The 18893-nt window shown below is 30.6% G+C and overlaps 2 protein-coding genes across 2 annotated transcripts; one reads left to right on the forward strand and one right to left on the reverse strand.

Annotated features, from left to right (window-relative positions):
* The first annotated feature begins 2351 nt into the window (after nucleotides 1-2351).
* Nucleotides 2352-5689, forward strand: LOC137828783 (D-tagatose-1,6-bisphosphate aldolase subunit). Its single transcript, XM_068635464.2, has 5 exons — nucleotides 2352-2780; nucleotides 3086-3186; nucleotides 3839-3955; nucleotides 4044-4145; nucleotides 5339-5689. The coding sequence occupies exons 1-5, from the start codon at nucleotides 2567-2569 to the stop codon at nucleotides 5507-5509; spliced, it is 705 nt and encodes a 234-aa protein (XP_068491565.1). The 5' UTR covers nucleotides 2352-2566; the 3' UTR covers nucleotides 5510-5689.
* A 7782-nt stretch (nucleotides 5690-13471) lies between these two features.
* Nucleotides 13472-15599, reverse strand: RAX2 (Duplicated homeodomain-like superfamily protein). Its single transcript, XM_068635467.2, has 3 exons — nucleotides 15175-15599; nucleotides 14700-14829; nucleotides 13472-14537 (listed from the first exon to the last, which is right to left on the reverse strand). The coding sequence occupies exons 1-3, from the start codon at nucleotides 15308-15310 to the stop codon at nucleotides 13865-13867; spliced, it is 939 nt and encodes a 312-aa protein (XP_068491568.1). The 5' UTR covers nucleotides 15311-15599; the 3' UTR covers nucleotides 13472-13864.
* Between the last annotated feature and the right edge of the window lie 3294 nt (nucleotides 15600-18893).

Below are 18893 nucleotides of genomic sequence, written 5' to 3' on the forward strand. Positions count from 1 at the left end.
CCCTTTGAACAATTTTGACAAACTACATAAAATTGTCATGAGAGGTCGAATTAATGATAATTAAGTCACAAAATATGTGTGATTGATCAATATGTAGAACAACAAACATGAACTAATATTGATTGGTAATCTAATGCAAGCACCATTATTCCACACACACAAGAATACATGTTATATTGCCAATTCCATCTATATTTTGTATGTGTCGCAACTACTTCAAGATCTAAGAAAGCAATATCAAACTCCATCTCCCATATTCAAAACAAATACCTCTTCCACTAAGTCTTATCCAGTTCATCTAAAGCATCCATACCCAATTCCTGAGAACATGATGTCTCCACCATAGTCAACTATGAATGACAAATGAAATTCATTTACGTCAAACTGGTTTTTTGTCAAATTTATTTACAACAAATGTTAGAACACAAACTTCGACCCATGTTTGCATGCAATCCCATTACTTATGAGACTTTCATATTGAAGGTAATAATTTTAGTGTTCCATTTGCAAATTATGGAGCATACCAACTTATGAATGTACAAAATTCATGAGTGTCCAATAATAACTCATATAAACTTCTACTCAAAATACAAAACCATAAAAAAAACTAAACACATAATAAATAATAAATATCATTCTTATTGAGATATTAAACACTTATAGAAAAAAAAACTTCAAAAATATATTATAGTGTTAATGTAGTTAAATATAATTTTTTTAATTAATAAAAAACTTGAGTAATATTTCTTAAAATTAACTTTACTACTAAGTATAATCCTCAAAATTTCTTTTTAATCATAAACTTATACCTATAATATTATTTTCACACCACCTAAATATTTATAAAACAATCAAATATATGCATTAATAATACTGATAATAATAATAACTTCAACATTAGTACTTGTTAAATAACATAAACTACAACTTAAAAATTATAATAATATAAAAAATAATATTTAAAATACTAAAGATTTATTTTAAATATTAAATTTAAATTATTATAAAATAAAATAATTTTTTGTTAATTATTATTATTTTAAATATTACTTGTTTTTTAATATTAATGATTAATTTAATTATTTAAAAATTTGTGAATATAAATTAAAATTAAATTAATTATTAATTACACAATTATATTATTAATAAAAAAATTATAGTCTACATAATTTATTAGAGTAGTAGTTTTTAATAATTAATATAAAATTAGATCATTCATTCTTATTAATAATGTAAGCATAATGTGAAAATAAATATTAATTTTTTATCATTAATAATTATACTTTATAATATTTTATAAAATATTAAATAATTTAAATTAAATATTAATGATATTATTAATTTTCACATTTTAAATTTAGTTATTAATTTTATATTAAAATAATTTGAAATATTTCCATATTATTATTATTAATTGTAATTTATATATTTTTTTATATTATTAACAAATCTAAAATATTTTTAATATTAAAAATAGTTTCTACTTTTAAAATTCATACAAATTTTTTTAAATCGTAAAAAAATATTAAAGGTAATGTTTAATAGAATTTATGTATTATATTATAAATATTAATTCATCAAAGATAATTTATTTTTATAATTCTTATTATAATGTTATTTTATGAATTGAAAAAATACATAAAAAAAGCCTGCGTGAAAGTCAATTTACAGTAGAAGTTTTGTCCATGTCAAATCGTATAGTTGGAAATCAATTTTCTTTCAAAGATGATGTTTTTATCTGAAAGAAACGTGACTCTTCCTTGGTGAGTCTATTCTTTCTATAGATAAAAGATTTTCTTATTCTTACAATCTAGCAAATTAATAGGAATATGAAAATTAAAGAAATTATAGATAGAGAAATCATAAAGTTCTGATCATAAAATGAATAATATTTTAGATAAGGTGAATAATCATAATAATATTATCTAAAGGAATTTGAGGTCTATAAATTCACATGATTTTTGAGGATGAAAAAACATACCAAATACAAATTCTCATTGTTTTAGTCTTCAAGAAAAAATGAAAAACGATTTCAAGACGAACCTTTGTTACCTTTAACCTTGACTTGACTGTGAAACTCGTTTTGATATACTACTTACAAGTTAAAACTAAAAATAATTTAACTACACTTTCCTCATTTTATTTTTTAAAACACCACAAAATCATAATAATAAAACTGTAAGCTCGAAAACGAAAATATATTACATACTGAAATTACGTTTATCCAACATACTTTGGATTATGCTATTTTGATATATATTTTTAGTTCTGGTTAATTTCTTAAAGAAAAAAAAAATCATTTCTTCCTTGGTGGTGGGGTTCTATAATAAATGCAAAAGAATAAAAGAACAGGGATGTGTGTGCGATATCCATGTGAAATTCTCAGCCAGAAAAAAAAAATAGCAATAAAAATGAATAAATAAATAACGTCTTCAGACTGAAATCAGAAGTGTGTCCGATCGCGCGGTGAGTTCAATAAATTGAATAATCAAAACCGGCTTTGATCAATCACCGAACCGTTGTACCATTCTCTAACGTAGCGTGTGTTTCACTCCGTTCCGTTCCAATGGCGGAAACCTCTGCTCTATGCTTCTCCACATTCAGATTCTCTTTCGTTCCGTTCCGTTCTCCTTCCAAGACCTTCAACTACTCCTTCCCTTTCTCTCCTCCTTCTGCTCCTCATCCTCGCCTTCTCCATTTCGCTCCCAAGGCCTCCCCCGCCGGTAACTTCTCCGGCGACGATTCCTTCGCTTTTTTCCCCTGGTCCGATTCGGTTAACGGTACGCTCTCCCTTTAACATCGCTGATTCTGAATTTCAAAATTTGAGGTTCCTTTTCAATGTTTTCACTTTAAGCATGGCAATTGGAATTGATTCTGCCAATAAGTCAAAGCAAAGAGCTGTAGCCTTTTTTAAATGTTTATAATTAGAGATTTTTGTGAGTGTGGATTCATTTCACTTGTGATTTTATCCCAATGTTTGCATTTTAAAGCAATTAGTTGAGGTGATCAATATCAGATTCAGGAATTATTATATATGTATTAATTAATTGATGAGTTGTTTTCCTTTATGTTTGCGACTTCTCAGAAATTCAATGGGTTCCTGAGGAGAGAATTACGTTGTTCACTGCTGATGGACTGATCCAGATCGGTGGCTCCATGGTTCCTCGCCGTGTCCGCTCTTCTGATGTATGAATTGTAAAATTTTATTCTTTTCAGTTTACAAGTTAACAATTAGAACGTAGATGAAATCTTGAATGTGCTGCTGGTTATGTTTAGTCCACCACATCTATTTAGCTCCAAAATCTTGATTCATGTTGAGAAAATCCTAACAGTCATTTTTATTGATGATTGATAACTTTAACAAACATTTTAAAATTCACACAAAAGCTCTTGGGGTTGAAGTTTGACCAAACAAAGCACGTGTCTACCTAAAACTCATGTTGAACGTTTAATTCAGTAAGAACAGGGAAAGGTCTGCATTATTGAAGAGGCTTGGAAACTATTTCAAGAAATTAGCTATCTTAAAAGCTTAGACGGTTATAGGTGGAAGTCCAATTTGCTTCTTATCATGTTTATAAGGTTTTCATTCTCTGCTTGCTAATTTTAGTATACTACATCTACACAGTTAGGCTCGTTGCCCTTTTACTCCTCATGCTGAAAGGTATCTTGGTGTTTCATATTGAATACTTGGCCATAGAATCAGCTTTTTAACCCAAGACAGTACAGACACAACATTCACTTTTTTTAACCTTTCTCATCTTTGACCCATGCTTGTTTACAGTACATTTCAATGCTTAATCTTCTTTTCGATTGGCTAATATATTGTTATGCTTCACAGAAGAAGCAATGGAAATCAAAAACTACACAAAAATTCCAACGGTTTCAAGAAAGTAATTACATGGATCCAAATCAAGGCCTTTGTCTGGGTGCACTCTTTGATATTGCTGCTACTAATGTGAGCACTCGATCTTTTAACTAAACCTCCTACTCAAGAGTATAAGTCATCCTTTGCCATCTCATAATATGAACTGCCCTCTTTCTAGGGACTTGATATGGGCAGAAAACTTTGTATTTTTGGTTTCTGCCGTTCCATTGAGATGCTTAGTGACGTTGTGGAAGACACTGTTTTAGAGCATGGTGGGGAGGTATGCTATAGTTTTTTCTTTCAATAAAGCTCTTGCATTCTGGTTCTTAGATATGTTGAAGAAAGTTTAGTCAAAATTGCAAACCATTGTTAAAATTTGACGAGACTACCTTGTCTGAGGATAATCTCTAAAAAATAATGCTATAGAGAAAAAATAGGGATAAAAAACCCTCATCTTGCTGCACCATTTCATTTAACTCTATGGAGGTATTTGGAAGAGCTTTAATGGAACTTATTTAGTTATTTGAGCCTGTGAAAATAGCTTATGACTCCTGTAAACTCTTTTTAACTTTATTCCATAAGCATCTTAGTAAAACTTATTAGAATAAGTTATTTTCAACTTCTTCTTTCTATAATTTATTGGCTAAAATTTCTCATAAACTCTTGTGTGATAAGAACTTGATAAATTGTTAGCGATTCCACGTCAAGGAGAGATATGACCAAATTATATTATACAAGTGGATATAAAACTTCATCTTATGAATAAGTTTTGTAAGGTTAAATAAACTTAGTATCAAAACATATCCTAATGATATTTATTGGACCTATATTGTGGCATTTGCTATCAAGCTGCTATTGGACCATACAAAAATATTTAGTTTTATATTTGGGATGTCCAGTCCTTGAGTTGAGGGGACATGCTAGTTTAATAAAGTTTAGTCAGGCTTAAATCCACTTTATAAGATAAATAATCACTTGAGGAAGTTATTTGCTCCAATGTAACCTATTTCCGGGCTCACATTAATATAATTTTGCAAATGTACACAAGCAAGCCAACGGCTGTGCATAATGATTGTATTCTTTTGTTTTCCAACAAATTTCTACCTACAATATTTCGTGTCTTTAAATATACCAGTCTTTTTCGGATCAACTTTCAATTCTTGTTATCTTGTTGAATTGAAAAGTACATGTTAGACAATTGTAGAAGTTGGAATTGGAAGACCATTCTCCTGCCAGTATCGATCATTAACTAGATTTAGACTGGGTGCTTGTGAATGAAAATTGTATTCAGCCATTTTCGCTTGGTTTTATCAACTTACCTATTAATGTGTAACTGGATTTTTATGGGGAATTACATGTCTGGTAATCCTGGAAGCATTTTACGAAGCAACTTTTCCATTGATGTATAGATGTTTTCTTCTAATATAGTTTCAACCCAAATTCTCAGAACATTAGAACCCGTTTACATGGCAGGTTATTGCTGCAGAGAAGGCAAGCAAAGGTGATTTACATGAAAAGCTAACCATGACTGTTGCAGTGCCATTATTGTGGGGGGTTCCACCAGCTTCTGAGACACTTCACCTAGCTGTTAAAAGTGGTGGAGGGATTGTAGATAAGGTCTATTGGCAATGGGACTTTCTGTAAATACATATTTGAGGTCCCCTAACCATTCTTTCCGTGCTCTGTACATAAAATTGTATCTCTGTATATGTACACAAAATTAATGTCATGGTATATCTCTACTTGTACAATAAATGATTGTCATGACAGTATCGAGTGTCCGTTCATTGGACCATAATGAACAGTACTTCTTGACATTCTAAACCTTGAACTTGAAATTTGACTCTAAAAAGTTATTTGCAATACATCTGCCCATAATTGAAAGGTCCGATGGACTCCAAGAGTAGACGAAAACCAGGGCAATCAACTAGCAATGCAAATGGGTTATGGAATTATAGAACTAAATGCTTAAGCTGTTGGAAAGAAATGGAAGTGCTGTAATTCATCTCTTGATAGTGTAAGATTTTGTTTTTCTCTCTCATGTTATTATTGGGCTTGTGAACATATAAATGGGATAAATTTTTATGGCAAATGCTCATTGCACCATATCAATTTCAACATGCACCCAACCTGGTAAGGGTGGGCAAAAAATCCAAATTACAAAATCCATAATTATCCAAATCCATATTTTTGGATTTTAAATCCAATCCATTTAATTGGATATGGATTAGATATAGATTAGATACATTTTTGGATTATCCAAATTGCATTTTGGGTTGGATTTTGAGTCAAGACAATTCGGGCCCAGGTTGAGCAAAGTCGGCCCAAGTCCACGTCAAGTGAAGTCGTCCGGACCTAAGTCGAATCGAGTCGGTATGGGCCAAAGTCGACCAAGTTGTTATGGGCCAAAGTCGAGCCGAGTCAACCCTGGGCCAAGTCGAGCTGAGTGGTCAATATTAAGTCGAGCCGAGCAGGCCCGAGCCAATGTCGAGCAAAGCGGGCCCGGGTTGATATCGAGTCGTTCGGGCCCGATCCGTTGTCGAGTGTTTGGGCCTGGGCCGATGTCGAGAAGAGCAGGCCTGGGCCGATGTCGAGTGTTTGGGCCTGGGCCGATGTCGAGAAGAGCAGGCCTGGGCCGATGTCGAGACGAGCAAGCCTGGGCCGATGTCGAGTTGAGCAGGCCCGAGTCGATGTCGAGTCGAGCGGGATTGGGCCGATGTCGATCCGAGCAGGCCTGGGTCGTTCCGAGCGGGTCCGGGCCAATGTCGAGTCGAATGTCGAGTTGTACGGGCCTGGACCGATGTAGAGTCGTCTGGGTCCGGGCTGATGTCTAGTTGTCCGGGCCCGGGCTGATGTCTAACCGTCCGGGCCCGGGTTAATGTCGAGCCGTTCGGGCCTATGCCGATGTCGAGATCAGCAATCCCAGCCATTGGTGAGTCGAGCAGTCCCGGGCCAATGTCGAGTCGTCCGGGCTCTGGCCGATTTTGGGTCGTCTGGGCCCGGGCTAATGTCGAGTCGTTCGAGTCCAGGCTCTGGATGTCGAGTGGTCTGGGCCAAGGTCGATGTTGAGCCGAGTTGGTCCACGTCCAAGTTGAGTCGGCTTAGGCCCAATTCGAGCCAAATTAGTCTGTATCCATATCAGGATTTAGATATCTGGAGCACATTTTTTAACTCCACAAATTTTTATCTGGAATGCATTTTTAATTGTGTTTCGGATTTTTCTATTCGAAATGTATTTTTTTATTTTTGAATTATTTTTACTTAATAGGGTAATTTTGGAAATTTTGAAAAATGATAGGGTGAATGTTCAAATTGATATCGTGCAGGAAGAAATTGCCAATTTTTATTCGAGATATATTTATGAAGTTAAAATAGAAGTTATTAAAAATCATTAAAAAAATTCATTTATCTATGATTCCATTAATAAAAACTATGTAACCCATCGATTAATAAGTTTTATGAATAAGCATCTAGTATATCTATAAAATTATTTTAAAAATTAAATTACTTATCTCTTTCTCAGTCCCATTAGTTTATTTGAAGTTATATTTTTTAGTCATATATGTGTTAAGATTCTCACTTGTTACTGAAGACCTGCAAGGAAATATATTTAATAGATACTCTTAATTAGCCAAAAGAAAATAATTGATGATTTTAATTGCATTTTTATTTGAACTTCCTCATAGGCCGCATAATAGACTAAGAAGCATATAAGTAAATGAACAAGAATTTTAAATAAGAATTGAAACTCCTCGATAAATGATATTATCAAATAGTTTTAGCTTCATCTTAAGTTAACGATTACAATCATTATAGTAACATTATCATAAAAATATAGAAAGAAAAACAACAATAATAAGACATTATAAAATAGATGGATGGCTAGAAGTAAAGAAAAATAAAAGTAGGGAAGATTTAAGATGTTACGAAGAAAGATACATCACTTATATGCTTCTTAGTCTATACTGTGTTATAGGTGATGAGAACCATTCTCTAATTTAATATCTTCAAAAATTATTTTACAAGAGTCAATCATTACTATTTATAAGACAAATCATCATCAAATTAAAATGGACTAAATGAATTGTATACCCTAACATGTATTGGTTCATTTTTTAAAAAAAAACTTCTTTCATAGACCTTTTGAAATTCTATCTACGAGTTCATAGTCTTTAGTGCTAACAACTTTTTGTGAGCAAAATAACCTCTTGTTTTTTTAATAATTACTAAGTTTCTTCTCTTATAAAGTACTATGACACTTAAACGTTGATCAAACTCCTTCACTCCCACTATGAACACTATTGATTGCTTTCCCATAAACTTTATTCATCAAAGACACTTTGTTAACTTCGTCGAGATGGAGAAGGTTGGATGCCTTGTTCATAGGGTTTTTGACCAATTGATTGGGTTAAGTTCTTGAGTCTATGCAACTCTTGAAACTATGACATCTATAGTTAGTTATAGGTATTAGTTAAGCCCAACAAAGATAGATTCACTATTAAGATGGAGGGGAAGAGAGTGAAAGTGTCTCCTTACTTTGTTGTCAAGGGGACACTTGAAGGAGGAAGGTGTTGTGTCTTCACCAACTAGTAGGATGAAGACTTAGATGTCGCAATTGTGGATTATGTTGTGTGATATGGCTAGATCCAAGTTTGGTGATGTTGTTGTCGTGAGAAGCTTTATCGAAGCTTCAAAACTCCCTCCCTTAAGTAGAATGGTGTAAATATTTTGTTGAACATTATGCTCCATCATACTAGATCAAAACATCATGTAACAAAGAATGACAAGTTCGTGTTATATCATGTATTGAGATTAGAAAATATGATCTCAAATATGTTGCAATGATATCCGCACATTCAAGTCAACAAGAGGTATATAAAAGATAATAAATGCACAATAAATATAAAAGTCTTTGTCTATTGTGACTTTTTTTTATCTATATAAACCTAATTAACTATCCAACTTTGTTCTAATATTAAATTAATATTTGATTTAGTAATTAATCATGTAATTTTCATCATGTTAGTTAATTTAATATAATATATCATTGTATATAAGAGTACAGTAAGTATAAAAAAAATATAAGAATGGCGATAATTATAAGGAGACAGAGATAATTATTATCGAACAATAATAATTAAACTTTCTAATGAGAATGTAAATATTTTATAACTATTATGATTTTTTTTCAATGATATTTGTTGGATAAATTTTTGTGTTTGGCGGAGAGAGAATGCTATATTCTTCATTTCTCCAGAGAGATAACACAGTTAAATAATATATTTTTATAAATAAATTAATTTTTTTTTTGTTATTAAATAAAAATAATTTAATTAACTCTATTTCATTTTTATTTTAAAATTTACGGTTAAAAGTTAAACAATAAAGGCTATGCCTTTGACTTTTGGTACGTACTTTTAAGAATAATGTTTATGCTGAAGTAAAACCACATGTTTATGTGAATTCAAATATTAAAAAGTGAAGAATATAATAATTGACATATTCAAGGAAATAATCAAATCATCGTGGCTTACTTTGTACAACAACTATTAGAAGAAGAAGAAGAAAACTATATTTTTTTTTTCAACACCTCTTAATCCTCGTGTTCATAAAATTAGAAACATGAAAGTTGAATTTATAGAAAAAAGAGAAAGAAATATGAAATCAGGAAAACATTTTGGAAACTAATTTCATAAAAGAAGATCTTAGTCCAAAAAGATCAAGATTTTCTTGAAACTAGAAAGGTTAGGAATTCAAGAATAGGAAACTTCATATTAAATAAAATAATAATAAATTGAATAATATAAAAAAAAAATATTACTTTAGAAATATTAAGTTAAAAACGAAATTTTGATATTTTATATAAATTTTTTTATAATTCATCATTATCAAATCTGTTCTCTCAAAATAGCTATTAAGAAAATTAAAAAAAAAAATTGATATATCGATCACTTTTATTGAAATATAAATTTTAGATGAAGAGATACACTACAAGAAAATTCAGAAATAGAAACCAATTTTTAGAGACAAAATTTAATTAGTTATTATAGTGACTAAATTAGATATTATTTTAGAGATTAAAAAAAATTTGGTTTCTAAATTAGTTTCTATTATTGTTAAATAGTTTCTAAATTGGTGTCTAATAAGCAACCAAAATTTTTCTACCAAATTTATAATTTAAATAATTGGTAGCAAAAACCTTATTGCTATTTAAACACTAATTTAGAAACCATTTAACAATAATAAAAACTAATTTAAAAATCAAAATTTTTGTAGTCTCTAAAATAGTCTTTAATTTAGTTCCTATAACAATTAATTATTTTTTATCTCTAAAAATTAGTTTTTATTTTATGATTTTTTTTAATAATAATTTTTTTATTACAACAGACTATGTTAATATACACTTGTTAAAATAATATCTTTTAAAAAAATGTTTTTTTTATAATATTTTGACTTTTGTTATAGTATATCAAACACTATTCAACTTTAGATGTAAAACGAATTCTCAAAATTTACATGTAAAACCATATACTAAATTTTCTTGGTCATATCTCGTGTGAATGCAAACAAAAATGGTGAAGAAGTCAATGCATGTTTTTGGCTTGAACTTTTCCATCACTAATTTCCTTGGAAACCAAACTATTTATTTTTTTATTCTGAACAAATAAGTAGCAGCCACCAACCAATGACTTATCCAAGGCACCATTATCTTATGCTCATATATTTTGGAGCCTTTTGGGTAATTTTCCATAACTATTCCTTCTTCATGGGATGCATGCTTTAATTAAATACTATCTTTTAAATCTCTGTCCCCCTTCTTTGATTTCTTTATTATTGCCTCACTTTCAACTCAATATTTATGGACATTTTGTTTGCTATTATATCCAAAGGGTATTTTTAATCATTTAAAACAGGATTATGTGTGTCTTAAATTCATAAGCTAACCCTAAATAATTTGGAATGTATCTGTACCGGTAAAGAATAAGGAATAAGAAATACGCGTTTAAAGAAGATATGTTTCCCGGGTATTCCGGAGTACGACTGGCAAGACTTATCCATAACCACCCTGAGTCCAAGGGATAGAAAGCCCATTAGACAATCCTATAAATATTGTGCTCAAGCCAGAGAAAGGTACATTTTCATTCACTTACTAAATCACACTTAGAATCTCATACTTACTTGAGCGTCGGAGTGCCTTCGCAGGTACCCTCTCCCGCTCGACCGAAGGAGGCACCAAGAAGGAACGACCGACCGAAGGAAAAGAAGATCGACACGTAAGCAATTATACTACGTCAACTGACCATGCCTGACCCCATCTCTCCACTCAGGTACAATATCAAACAAAGGACAGGAAACATTTCTCAACAAACCAATTGTATAAACACTAAACTTTTTTTAAATATTGAATACTCTTTTCAGTCCTTTATTTATATATATATATATATATATTTTCTTCTAATCGTCAAAAATATTTTTTAAAGATAAAATTATGATTAAACTGATATTCAAATTCAAAATAATGATTAACTCTAATTATATTATTATTTATCAAAACTTAAATTTAAAACTTCTGCATATGTATAGTATAAGTAATCTAATATTCTATTGTTTTTCACCATGTAAATATATCAAATCAACATAAATTACAGTACTATGAAAAAAGATTAGTTTTTATAGTTTAAAAAATTTGACAAACTCAAGATGTAAAAAAAATAAAAAATTAATTAAATTGATTTATTTATACTTTGATTTCAATTATATATATAAAAAAGAATAAATGAAAATAACGTGGGAAAAGAAGTCTTACGTAAATTCTAATAATATAAAAAAGCTATGATTTTTAAAATATAGATTATATTTCAATTTGCATTAAATTAATTAGTATTTTTTGCATTTAAATATACAAATCAATTCAATTTTTTTGTTCTTTTTAAATTAGTCAACTATCATTTTTTACTTGGTCATTTTATAAGCAAGTTTGACATGGCTACTAGCCAGTGATTTTCTACTTATATTGTTTTGCTAGGTTAATTAATTATAAATTAATTTCATGAAACAGTTCAAAGGATTTAGACAGCATCATTCAATAATTGTTGAGTGATTTGTTTTAGGAGACCCAATTTTAGTCTCACAAAAGATCTAAGATTACATTTTCTTGGAGACTTTCTATTTTGTTTAAGTTTTACTGAAATTGTTTGTATATATTTTTACTTTACTTTATTATTTTAAATAAATTTAACTAAAACGAGGATTGAAAAATATGTTAAAAAACATGTTTCTTTTAGTTGTTGAAACGTGTAGAGTATTGTCCTAATAGGTTTTGAAATAAAAAATTTAAATAAACTTTTTAAACTTAAGTCACTATATTTTTTTAATCAAAACAAATCAGTAAAATACATAATTTATTATTATTGTTTCTAAATTTTATATTTATTATCATTACACTCTATAACAAAACCAACAATAAGGTTATCCCGACTAACAAATTCAACTTTCACTAAACAAAATAAACTAATTTTAGAGACAAAAAAATAATTAGTTGTTATAGTGACCAAATTAGAGACCATTTTGAAAACTAAAAAAAAAATTTGGTTTCTAAATTAGTTTTTATTATTGTTAAATGGTTTCTAAATTGGTATCTAATTAGATAACAATGTTTTAACTACCAATTATTTAGATTCTAAATTTGGTAGCTAAAACTTTGGTAGTTAATTGGATACTAATTTAAAAACTATTTAACAATAATAGAAATTAAATTAGAAACAATTTTTTTTAATCTCCAAAATGGTCACTAATTTGATCATTATAGCAACTAATTATTTTTAATTTCTAAAATTGGTTTTCGATCAATGATTTTCTTGTAGTGTCAATGGAGTTATTTATCATTTTTCTAATTTAAGAAACTTATATGATATTGTCTTATAAATTCAAGGATTAAAATCAGGTTTACTTTTTTATAAAATATAAAATTAACAAATAATTATTAAGGTACATAATATTATCTCAATAATTATAACCATGTAAAAATTATCTAATTAAGAGTATATTCTTGCTTGAACCCAATTTTTAGAAGTCAACAAAATATCGAACCTCTTTTTTAATATACAAAATATATGACAATAGACAATAATGGAAACAAAGGAGCACAATTTTTATTCTGAGTAGCTATTACTATTATTTATTTTCGAATTAATTAATTATATTAAATGAATGTAAAATTATTCTTTAATTTTTTTGTGAATTATCCATACATTCTTTCAATTAAAAACTAATAATTATTTAGCTCCTAGGTTTAACCTTAATTCTATAAGTTTTAGTTTTATCATATAAAAATATGGTATTCAATTCTAAAACCCTAAGTAAACTACTAAAATTTCGTGAGATTAATCAACAAATAAGTAAACTATTAAGACTTAAATTTTTAAGTTTATTCAATCTTATAAAATAATTAATTTATAAGATGAAATTTGTATTTATTTATATACTCTAAAATATTATAATATTTAATTGATATGTGATTTTTAATATAAACAATCTATGGTGATAGAGGATGAAGTAAATGAAATAAAATGGGGGAAATAATAACAATAATAAAACGATGATGAATAAGCTAAAGCAAAAGTGCTTTTAGGTGCATGATTGGAAGCCAAAATTGTTACATAATATTAAACAATAGAAGTAGTGGATTGGTGGTGCAATCCTCTTACTAAATGTGGTGGAAGAAGGATTCATAGGAACTCTACTTTACAAGGCTTTCTCATTTCCTTTCTGATTCATCTGTTATTGGACACATCCATGGTGATGGTGGGGTTAATAATACCTGCACCAAGGAAATGATACAAAGGAAACTTCCAACATGTACTGTAAAAAAAGTAAGTGGGCCAATCAAACACCACCTTTCCCACAAAAACACACACCAACTCCAATTCTCAATCTTCCCATTCTACTACTCATCCCCTTCATTACCCTTCAAATATTCTTCATTTTTGCTTGTCACCATCAGTAGTACATCACCATTTCCCCTGTCTTGCTGTCATCAAACATAAAGTTGTTGCAACTACCTGTGCTCATTAGCTGTTTAATTTCTTCTAAACCATAGTCTAATGGACTTTCTTCACCTGTCCACCCACTAGCCCTACCAGCATTGGAGGACACCAACTTTTGGGTATCTTCCACCCCACTAGAGAGGTAACTAAGGCCACCTATTTGGTCACCAAAACCTCCAACACCAACATATCCAACTTCTCCTTCTTTCACATCACTCATCTGATTCTTCTTGCAGCTTCCATCTGAAGAAGAGCTGCAACTTGTTTCACCCCCTAACATAAAACCACAATTAACTTGGTAAAGTCTCTCAAAACTGGAACAAGCTGGAGTAGAAGAAGAATTGCCACTCAGAAGACTTGCGTATGAAATGGCCTCAGAGCCTGTGAAAGGCACATAGGGTTGTTGATAGTTCGAGTTGTGATTGTTTTTTAATGAGAATGAAGATGAGGAGGAGGATGAAGAGGGTGTTGAGTTTTGAAGCATGGATGAAAGGGTAACTTGGTGAGGCTTCTTCAGTGCTGAAGGGTTCATTGTCCCCACCATTTTTTTCTTAAGCTTTGTGTTCCAGTAGTTCTTGATATCATTGTCAGTTCTGCCTGGCAGCTGAGATGCTATTATGGACCACCTACAGTTGTCACAATGAGTTCCCAAAAAAGAAACATGTAGCAGATCTAAAAGTACAAGTAATCAATATCATGTCGATACACCATCTTTCATCATTTAGTCTGTGAAGTATATCCAAGGTTGGTATGAAAAAAAAGTGGAAATTAAGTGAAATAAAGAATACCTGCTTCCAATGCTACCAAAGAGAGTACATATTATTCTATCTTCATCTTCAGAAAACTCTCCATGCTTAAGGTTCGGCCTCAGATAATTAAGCCATCTCAGTCTGCAACTTTTCCCACATCTTTTCAAACCTTTTTGAGACAAATTAACATAAGCCATCAGGAACACAGGATACAAGAAAGAAATTGACCATCTAAGAACCCTGTATGTCAACATATATTATAATTACTCTCATCAGCCTGAAGAGAGCAATCAAAGGTTTTAAACTGTGATCACACTTGCGATTTCAACGTGTTCTTTGATATCACTGGAAATTATGCACAAATGTGGCAATAGACACTCCAAAAACCTTAGTGTTTGGTCGGAATACCAGACCATTTTAAAACCTTAGGCCTAATTTCTGCAAGCTTCATAGATTAGAAACTAAAACAATAAACTTGTGAATAAGGGGGAAAAGGGTTGAAAGAAAATCTTACCAGCTTTATGTGGGAGGGAAATCCAGTTTCCTCCGGTACCATGTTTCTCTATGAACCCTCTTAGCTTTTCGTCTTCTTCAGGACTCCATGGCCCTTTCTTTACATTGGCCTTGTCACAGCAAGGAGCTCTTCCCATCTCTCTCTCTCTTTTTCTCTCCCCACACACTCACACACTTAGACTTAGGAGGGTGGATAGGACACAAGAGAAGAAATTTATATAGCTTGAGTCAACGGAGGAACAGGGTTCATTGATCAAATTTTCAGCACTATGATGCTTCTAAACCCATATATAATTGAGTGACAGAAGTTTCCATCACTATATATTGGACCCTCTTGCAGAGTTTAAATTGGCACTGCTATCACAATTTGTATATAAAGTACAAAGCCTGCTCCTCGAGTTGTGTATAGAATAATTCATCGAAAACAATTATATATTGATGGGCCAAGCCTTCCAAAACAAATGTCAACTTGGAAGTCCAATTATAACAACCTCTTTGTTCTCATCACCTCGTAACAATAGCCTCCTGGTGCTTCCAACTCAAAGTATAACCATGCTTTTAATCAAGCCTTGCTTAGTTTGTAGTATAATTTCTTCAATCAAGTTAAAAAAATAACTTACAACAGGAGTTATAAATAAGTCATGCTTTTATAAACTTAATCAAATAAATGTTTTATGGGTTCATAATAAAATGAGTTTAAACAAACTTAATGATAAAAGTAAGCGTAAACTGCAATTGGTCTCTCTTAAAAGATACTTAAATTATATTTACTTCTCCTCTGATTTTATTCTTCTAGATATGAATAGATATTATATTTGAGATTTTTTTTTATACAAATGAGCTTTTAAGAGATTTTCTTCTCCGTGTATCTTAATTGTTGACATAATTGACAACTAATTTTTAATATTTAATATATATATATATATATATATATATTATGCTTTTAAAAGATAAAATAAAAACATTAGATAAAGTTCCAAGGTCAGCATAAGAGGTATTTTAAATTTTATTCTAACGTAAAAAATATTAAAATAAAATATATCATATTCAAAATTAGCTGTATCCACTTGTTTATATTAAAGTAAACAATATAAATATTTAATAACATAATTGTTTAACCAAAAAACCTTATATGATAATTGTTTTTTTAAAAAAAATACCTTAACACAACCAAATAACAATCAAATACAATTAAAAAAAAGAGCGAGAAATATATACAACCACGAGTTCCATTTCTCTTCTTAAGCTTTCATTCTCTCACACTTCTTTTCACTAAAAATTAAAATATCTCAATTCATGAGTTTTCCCCTTCTACTCCAGGTTTTTCAATTTTCCACTACTAGTCACCAATCGTCCTAGCTCCACCAGTAGCAACGTCACACTATCGATCCCGTGCATATTGTCAATCACCCCATGTAACATTTGGAATTATCATTTAGTATTTATGTTTTGTATGTATAATAAGAATAGTTATTTGAATGTTGTGTGTCTAATGCATACCACACATAATGTATTTATACTAATTTACATAATCAAGTACAATAAATTTGTGCATTATAATCACGGACCAACAATATTAATTGCTTTTGACACATAACAAAGAACTTCATAAGTAGATTCAGTAATACACCATTAAGAAAGATGTTGTGAATATGGATAAAATTCCTTTATCTCTTTTCTTATTAATTTCATAATTTGCTTTACCGATTTTTCTAATTTTTTAAATGTATTTGTAACACATTCACAACGTATGGAATTACAAAACATACTAAAAGCGGGGAACAACAAAGTCACACAATGGTTGGATGACTCCTCGAGAGTGAAGTTGACTATTGCATGAGACAACGACCAATGATAGGGATATATGACAACAAATTTTTTCAAGTCGATCAACTTCGTGCTTAAGAAAATAAGGACCTTCCAATCTTTTCATTGGACATGACAGTATACATCCGTTGTACCAAATTCTTCATACATATAGGTAAGGATGTGACAACCATGATTGTAGCTAGTCATATCTACTTTGAAGTGCCAACAAAGGCATTTGAAGATGCAAACAAAGACATTGGAAGATGCAAACAAAGATAAAACTCATAGTGTGCTTACCTTTGATATGAGGAACACGGGATTTATAGTTGAGGAAATAGAACATTCGATAGAAATCCAACCAATAGGGCGATTCTTAGTCCGGTTAGATCAATTGTGGTGTGAATGTAGCAAATTTCAAAAGCTTCACTTGATATGCTCTCATGTGCTTGTTGCATGCAATCACGCACACCATGATTTTGACATGTGCATTGCTCCCGTGTACACATTGGAACACGTTTCCCATGGGTATGAAGGACTCTTTGTAGAACTTAGAAATGAAAGAGTATGAGCCTTTTTACATTGAATCAATACTTTGTTCAAATCTTAAAATGAAAATAACTTCAAAGGACAGACCTAAGTTAAGCCAAATAAGAACTGAAATGGACATTAGAGAACACAATAGTCATTCAAACAAAATGTTCCTATGTCACACACCTGAACACGCAAGAAAAAACATATCCCAACCTTGCTTGGGCATCGACTTCACACCATTGATTATGTTAGTTAATCAAGTAGTATTCCATGTATTATGTTCTCAATTTTTAAATGAATGCAAATTTTATCTATTTTTCTTCCTAATTTATAATTCATTATTTAACTATTTATGATATAACAAATACAATATGGTAATTACAAATAACATTTTAATAAGAAATTTTAACATATAAGTGATAATAATGATAGTGATGTGAGTTGATTTTATGTTGATTCATTAGGTGACACTTTTTAGAATTAGAATCAGTAATTCTTAAGCAATTAAGGTGAGAAGTGCAAGGAAAATTTGTTGAATCAAGTGTGTTCAAGCTTTGAAGAATCCAAACCCTTTGAAGGTTGATGGAAGACTGGTTGTGCTTGTTGTTGCTGAGCTGTCTTTAGATAGGATTTGTGGTAGATTTTATGTGTTAAATCCACTATTGATTGAATCCAAAGCTTAAGCATTCTCAAACCTTTTAATTGAAAAGTGTTTTTCAAACTAAGTGAAAAATAACCCGTTGTTTTGTCGAAACAACCGATTGTTTTATACTTAGGTGTTTTTAGAAAGGTTGAAAACTATTTTTGATGGTTGACTTGCTGTCAAATCAAAACAACCGATTGATTCGAGCATTCAACCGATTATTTGTTTTGGGACCATAACATAAAACTTTTTTGTGCTTTGACTGAGCATTAAATGATTTTATAACTGATTACGCTCCAGTTTTAAATGCTTTGACCAGTCTTTGAATGCAATAAATAGTTTGTTCAGATTTTGTAACAAACAAGAACTGAGTTTTAATCAAAGAAAAACAGATTTGAGTTTTTCACTGATTTTGCTTTTGAAGAGTTGAAGATTGCTTTTGAGATTGCTTGGATCAAAAAGAGTGTGATATAGGATTTTCATCTTGTATTGATTTCAGATCTTTTCTGTAACAAGTGTAATCCTTTGTACCTTTGAAGAAACTCTGTGTGTGAAGCTGAGAAGTGTTGTGTGTTCTTGGGGTTGTCAAGATCAACATTCTTAGTGGTGTTTGTGCTGAGTCAAAGGAAGTGTGTGTCTTGAGGGGATCAAGGTCACTTCTTTGGTGGTGTTGTAAGTAATCTAGGGTTGATTGCTTAGTGGATTCCCTAGTGGTTTCTGGGAAGACCGGATGTAGC

Source organism: Phaseolus vulgaris, chromosome 7, assembly GCF_051622355.1.
Source record: "Phaseolus vulgaris cultivar YP4 chromosome 7, ASM5162235v1, whole genome shotgun sequence".
Classification (NCBI taxonomy): Eukaryota; Viridiplantae; Streptophyta; class Magnoliopsida; order Fabales; family Fabaceae; genus Phaseolus; species Phaseolus vulgaris.

Coding starts and splice junctions, on each gene's coding strand:
- RAX2 (XM_068635467.2), bottom strand. CDS start 15,310: ATGGGAAGAGCTCCTTGCTGTGACAAGGCCAATGTAAAGAAAGGGCCA. Junction 14,830..15,174: donor TTCCCTCCCACATAAAGCTG/GTAAGATTTTCT, acceptor TGTCTCAAAAAG/GTTTGAAAAGATGTGGGAAA. Junction 14,538..14,699: donor TTTGGTAGCATTGGAAGCAG/GTATTCTTTATT, acceptor TGACAACTGTAG/GTGGTCCATAATAGCATCTC.
- LOC137828783 (XM_068635464.2), top strand. CDS start 2,567: ATGGCGGAAACCTCTGCTCTATGCTTCTCCACATTCAGATTCTCTTTC. Junction 3,956..4,043: donor TTGATATTGCTGCTACTAAT/GTGAGCACTCGA, acceptor CCCTCTTTCTAG/GGACTTGATATGGGCAGAAA. Junction 4,146..5,338: donor TTTTAGAGCATGGTGGGGAG/GTATGCTATAGT, acceptor TTTACATGGCAG/GTTATTGCTGCAGAGAAGGC.